The sequence below is a fragment of the Dasypus novemcinctus genome, chromosome 5, assembly GCF_030445035.2.
Source record: "Dasypus novemcinctus isolate mDasNov1 chromosome 5, mDasNov1.1.hap2, whole genome shotgun sequence".
Classification (NCBI taxonomy): domain Eukaryota; kingdom Metazoa; phylum Chordata; class Mammalia; order Cingulata; family Dasypodidae; genus Dasypus; species Dasypus novemcinctus.
Window position 1 is genome coordinate 36,227,730 of NC_080677.1, and position 6,315 is coordinate 36,234,044.

At 45.3% G+C, this 6,315-nt stretch overlaps 1 protein-coding gene across 1 annotated transcript in view; it reads right to left on the reverse strand.

Annotated features, from left to right (window-relative positions):
- The window catches only part of GPNMB (glycoprotein nmb), a 28,603-nt gene extending 23,132 nt beyond the window's left edge, over positions 1-5,471 (reverse strand). The window contains exon 1 of the mRNA XM_004461342.5: positions 4,936-5,471. Coding sequence (XP_004461399.1) covers positions 4,936-5,005 — 70 coding nt within the window. The 5' untranslated portion in view covers positions 5,006-5,471. The remainder of the gene's footprint in view (positions 1-4,935) is intronic.
- Positions 5,472-6,315: the final 844 nt, after the last annotated feature.

Genomic DNA, 6,315 nt, shown 5'->3' on the forward strand with positions numbered 1-6,315 from the left:
GTATATTAATTAAATCACCAGGAAGGAGTAAGAGTCATAAATATCTGTGCAGAATTGGTAAAAAGTTGTTTATAAATGTTTGGAAATGAATAGAAATGGTGAAAGCACATTATTATATATACATTATTATAGATTTGTAATTAGTGCTAACATATGGGTATAATAGTTTGGTTTTTTATTGTTTTTCTTTCTTTTTGGAGTAATGAAAATGCTCTAATACTGATTGAAGTGATGAAAGCACAATTCAGTGATTATACCAAATGCCAGTGATTGTACACTTTACTTAAATTATATGGTTTATGAACAAAAAAATAATAGGGTGGGTTGTGGGACAAACACACTAAATGTTAGATATGGACTATAGTTAATAATAATACTTTGACGATGCTGTTTCATCATTTGTTACAAATGTTTCACAACAATGCAAGTTATTTGTGGTGGGGTGATATATGGAATCCCTGTATAATGTTATACATGTTTGTTTTGTAAGTTCACAACTTTTACTATATACTTATTGTTTATGTATGGTCATGTGTGAGTGATACACTTCAATAATCTGTTTTTTAAAATGTAAAAAAAGATAAACAGTGTGTTGTTAGTTTAATTTTAAAAAATAAATTCCATTTGACAAAAAAAAAAAAAAAAAAGACCCTGCTGGGGTGGGGGGAACAAAAACCCAGCAGTAAGAAAACAAATGTGCCATTTGAAAAAAAACCCAAAAAACAAGCAAAAGATTTGAACAGACACTTTTCCAAAGAATTATATATGGGTAACAAATAAGCACATGAAAAGATACTCAATATCATTAGCAATTAGGGAAATGCAAATTAAATTGATATTGAGATCTCACTACTCACCTGTCAGAGTGACTAAAATTAAAAAAAAAAAAAAGTGTCACCACCAAAAAATAGGTGAGGAAGTAGAGAAACTGAATCACTCATAAATTGCTGGTGAGAATATAAAATGGTACAGCCAGTCTGGAAAAGAGGTTGGAAATTTCTTACAAAACTAAGCATGCAATTACCATACAACCCAGTAATTGCACTCTTGGGCATTTATCCCAGAGAAATAGAAACTTAGATTCCCCCACAAACCCATACCTGGATGTTCAGAGCAGCTTTATTCATAACAACCCACCCTGGAAACAACCCAGATGCTCTTCAATGGGTGAATGGTTAAACAAACTACGGTATAATATACCATGGAAGGGAAGCAGATTTGGTCCAACGGATAGGGCATCCATTTACCACATGGGAGGTCCAAGGTTCAAACCCAGGGCCTCCTGACCCATGTGATGAGCTGGCCCATGCACAGAGCTGATGCGCACAAGGAGTGCCATGCCACACAGGGGTGACCCCTGCGTAGGGGAGCCCCAAGCGCAAGGAGCGCAACCTGTAAGGAGAGCTGCCCAGCGCGAAAAAAGTGCAACCTGCCCAGGAATGGTGCCACACACACGGAGAGCTGACGCAGCAAGATGACGCAACAAAATGACACACGGATTCTGGGTGCCGCTGACAAGAATATAAGCAGATACAGAACACACAGCGAATAGACACAGAGAACAGACAGCTGGGGGGGTGGAGCGGGTAAGGGGAGAGAAATAAATAAAAAATAAATCTTTAAAAAAAAATATATATATATACCACGGAATACTACTCAGCAATAAAGAGGACCTTATAGTTGAAATATGCAACAACTTCAATGATCTCTAGGGAATTATGTTGAGTGAAAAATCCAATTCCAAAAGGTTACATACTCCATAATTCTATTTATATGGCATTTTTGAAAGGACAAAATTAAATAAATGCTGAAATGATTAGTGATTGCCAGAGACTGGGGATGTGTGGCTATAAAAGTTCATGAAGGGGAGTGAATGTGGCTCAAGCCGTTGGGTGTCCACCTCCAACATGAGAGGTCCCAGGTTCGTTCTGATGCTTCCAGAAAAAACACAAAAGCAACAGACAACAAGCAAAACAAAAGAGAAAACCAGCGTAGGGAAGCCGATGTGGCTCAGTGTTTGAGTGCTGGCTTCCCACATCCGAGGTCCCAGGTTCAATCCCCAGTCCCAGTACCTCAAAAAAAAAAAAAAAAAAAAAAGTTCATGAGGAATTCTTGCAGTGATTTGAAATGTTCTGTATCTTGACTGTATCATTGTTCATAGGTTGTCACTAAAACAGGTTTGCAAGGTGTTACCATTGGGCAGACTGTGTAAAGGATACAAGGAATCTCTGTAGTATTATTCTTTTTAAGTGTACAATACAATTATTTTTGATATATTCACAGAGTTGTGTAACCATCACCATCAGCAATTTTAGAACAATGCATTACTCCAAAAAAAGACGCACATCCCCATTAGCAGGGGCTCCCATTTCTTCTCAGTCCCCCAGCCCTAGGAAACCAGCAATCGACTTTCTGTCTCCTTTGATTTGCCTATTCTGGACATTCCATATAAATGGAATCATCTGTATAATTTCTTACGAAGCATGTGAATCTACAATTATCTTAAAATAAAAAGTTGAATTTAAAATAAAAATAAAATAAATCCAGTAGCAAGCAGATATTTAAAAGAAAGAAAGTGGTGGGGGGCAGGTAGGAAAGCACATGCAGTATCACAGCCCGCACCCCTGCGGCTTTTCCGTCTACACCCTGGACTCCCTAGGCTGGCCTGGGGCAGAGAGGTGGCGGCAGCGGCTGCTTGTTTACTTGTCAACACCTTCTCCATTCTCCTTTGTCCCAGGGCTAGGATGGCGAAGTGTAGGACGCATGGCAAGGAATCCCCTCCTGTTTGACACACCGCTAAATCCTACACGTTCCTGGTTTTTGTCGAGCCCTAATACTGAGTCTGGGGCAAGACCAAGCCAGGCAAGTCCGGGTGTTGTTTACACTGCCCGGCAGGTTGGGGGCCTGGAGCCACCCTCTGTTGGACTGAGCCAAGCGGTGCTGGTGCAGAGAAGTCGAACTCGGTTCCCCGGCCTCTGTCCCTCTCAGGGAGTCTGTCCTAGTAGTAAATTCCACCATGGACTCTCCTGCGCCCAGCACCTTCTGTTAGTTGATCTCACAAGACTCCTAGCGCCCAGGTTTGCACATGAGGAAATGCAATGAAGCGAAGTGCTGTGGGCCAGCCGCGCGGCGCTCAGGGACCCCCGGTCTCTCCCACTCCAGACCCTAGCAGGAAGGGCCAGGGCGGGAGGGAGCGCTCACTACCGCCCCGGCTGCGTGAGCCTGACGCAAGCCCCGGCCCGCCCGTGGCCGGCTTCCCCCTCTGTGGCACGGGATGGTCACAGTGCGGCCTCCCGGGGCTGTCAGCGGACCCCCGCGCCAGCCGCCCGCCGGCCGGGGTCCTTCACCGCGCCGGCCCCGCGCCTCTGCGGGCGCGGATGCCCGCGGCCGCCGTCGCAGTGCTGGGGCCCGTGAGGAAACGCGGGGCCTTTCCTAGGCCTCAGGCGGAGCAGAGGGAGGGTGTCTGCGGCCTCGCGGGCCCAGCCTCCGGCCTCAGGGCTTCCCAGCAGAACCGGCCGCGCCTCGCCGCCTCACTCCCCCTGCACCCCTCGCCACAGGGGACACCCGGCGCCCCCGCCACTCCTCCCATCCTCTCCACTCCTCCCATCCTCTCCACTCCTCCCTTGAGAACGCAGGCGCCGTGCAACCCTCTGTGGCCAGGGGCGCGGACCTCTCGCGGGCTCCAGGGTTCCCACCGCCTTCCTCCCTTCTCCAGACCCGCACCCCCTGATCCAACTCTGCAAGGACAAAAGACAACCGTAATTGAAGGGTTTTACTCTCCCTCGGGGTGAAGGAGTGGAATGAGGCTGTGCACAGGCTTCCCAGGCCCTGCGTCCAAGGTCTTCCTGTTTCCCACCTGGCCTAAGCAAGACCTAGGCTCTTGGTTTCCTCACCTGCTGGCTAGAGAGAGGAACATCTGCTCCACGTAGGTGGTTGTGCACATTACACGAGCAATGTGAGCCAAGTGGACACCAGGGAGACCGACACCTGTGGGTGCTAGGGAGATGCCAGTCTCTTCTCAGCCCCTACCTGGTCTGGTCTGAAGACAACCGTTTCCCCTTTCTGTTCAAGTTTTCCCTGTGGAGTTGTTTGGAAGTGTCAGGAGCCCTGGACACTTCATCTGGTGGATGTCACTACTCTATTGGAGCAAGGCCGGGTGGACCTGCCGGGTGACATGTGGTCCCCTTCCTTCTCCACTCCACACTAATTTTGCCTGGAGGGTGGGGGCTGTCATCGTCACCCATTCTCTGGGCTGGACAGGTGGGCAATGCTCTAAGTCAGTGCTCCTCAACCCTGCCTGCACATTCACATCACAAGAGGAGCTTTTAAAACAGCCATGCTCCAGTTCCACTTTCAAAGATTCTGATTTCACTGATCTGGGCACCAGCGTTGTTAAAAGTTTCTCGGCCTCTGGCACGGAACCAGAGGAGAGAACTAGGGCTTTAGCTCGTCTTTCAGTAACCTCATTAGCAGCAGCAAGTTCCTGCAGGTCTGTGAAGAAAGATCAGTAGGATTAGAAAGGGCTTCGGGGCTGGGGTTATTAGAATGACTACCTCCAGATTGTCGGCCCCATTTCATCTGAAGTTTCTACCGTATTGGTTGAAAGTGGATGAAGCTTAGAGAGTTGCTTTGTTCTGGGGCCAGAGACAGTACCCCTCACCCCAGCTGCTGTCTGGCAGGAAAGTGGGTGGCAATTGCATAAGAGAGAGGTTGCACGGTTTTTACTTTCCATGAGCCTGAAGCAAAGAAAGGAACTGGAAGGCTTTTGCTATAGTATCAGAATTCCCAGTGGTTTCTGGAAGAAGAAACGAGTGAGGCCATGACTACTTTCTCAGGAGCTCATTCCCAGTTCTAGCTCAGAGGACATCAACACCCCTGTTCATTTCAGCCAAAAACCAAAGATTGGGTTAAACACAGGAACTGAGAGTTACTCACGCACGGCGGCATCAAGCGGCAAGCCTGCAGCCAGAAGCAGGAATCCCAGGAAACGGTATCGACATTCCATGCTGAATTCTCACAGACCCAGGCAATCAGTTTTTAACTTTTAACTCCTTTGGCCCCATCTGCTAAGAAGAACAGGGTTCCTCTGGCCTCAGCTGAGCCCCGCTGCTTCTTTTAATTAAATACTAGGCCTCGGGGCATGTCATGTGATGGTGTAAGCAGGATTGCCTGATCTGTCTCTTGAGTGCAACTTCTTAAAACTCATGTGCTCGTGACTCACTCTCCTTTGGCATCTCTTTAGTTATTTTACTTTACAGATGAGCACCATTTCAATTTTGTGATTTCTCACTAGCGTTAATGGGACATTTTTTTCCCTCCTATGGAGCCTGTTTTAATACCCTTCATCACTTAAAATTCCAGTCCTCCAACCTTAATAATGGCCAATTTACTGTGGTTCCTTTACTAATTGACTCCCCTAGCTGATGTTGAGATGTCACAATTATGGATCTTTTTCTAGAACTCTGACAACCAGCTCTTCTCAGTGTTAGCCAATACTTGCATACTCTCTTACCCAAGAGGAAACAAAGATAGGAGAGAGGATTCTGGTCATTCATTTGTGAAACTGTGGCATACATATAAGGATAATAATATGCATAGTTTGCCAGAATGTACTTGAAACAGATGCACAAGCCTCCAGTGGCTGAGACATTTGCTCATATTTTAGGATATCTTTGCAGTTCCATATAACTTTTGGAAAAACTGTGATAAGTTTTAGTAATTGCTCTCAAAGTATTTATGTGATATATTAAATAAATAAACAGGGTCATTTGCACAAAACATACTGGATCTGTATTTCACATTCTAGAAATCAGCCATTAAGTGTAAATTCAAGCTTGCATGGAACATAATTTTATAGTGCAAAATCATTTCTGTTTACAGAATAAGCAGAAGCTGTGGCAACTTTTTATTGCATGTGAAGGCACATCCACATGACCATTTTCAGTCCATGGTCTTAGTTGGGGGTAAAGGTGAAAAGTGATTTCGCTGTGCTAAAGAGAATTAGAAATAAACAGCCTGTGAAACTGAAATCCATAGGGCAGCAGTAGCCAGCTCCCCACCCTAAGGTCATATGCAGCTCTTTAGTACTTCTTATACAACCTCTGAGGCAAATATGAAGGGAAACAATACGAAAGGGAACATATTATTCACGAATCAAAACAAAACAGATTTCAAATATAAATGAGTAAATGAAAAATGGAAATATTTATTAATTTTATGTGAAATAATAAGTGAATAATCTGTTTATACATTTCCATTTGCTTTTACCAGAAACCAAATAACTTGTTTTTTTTTGAAAGGTACCAGGGCCAGAGT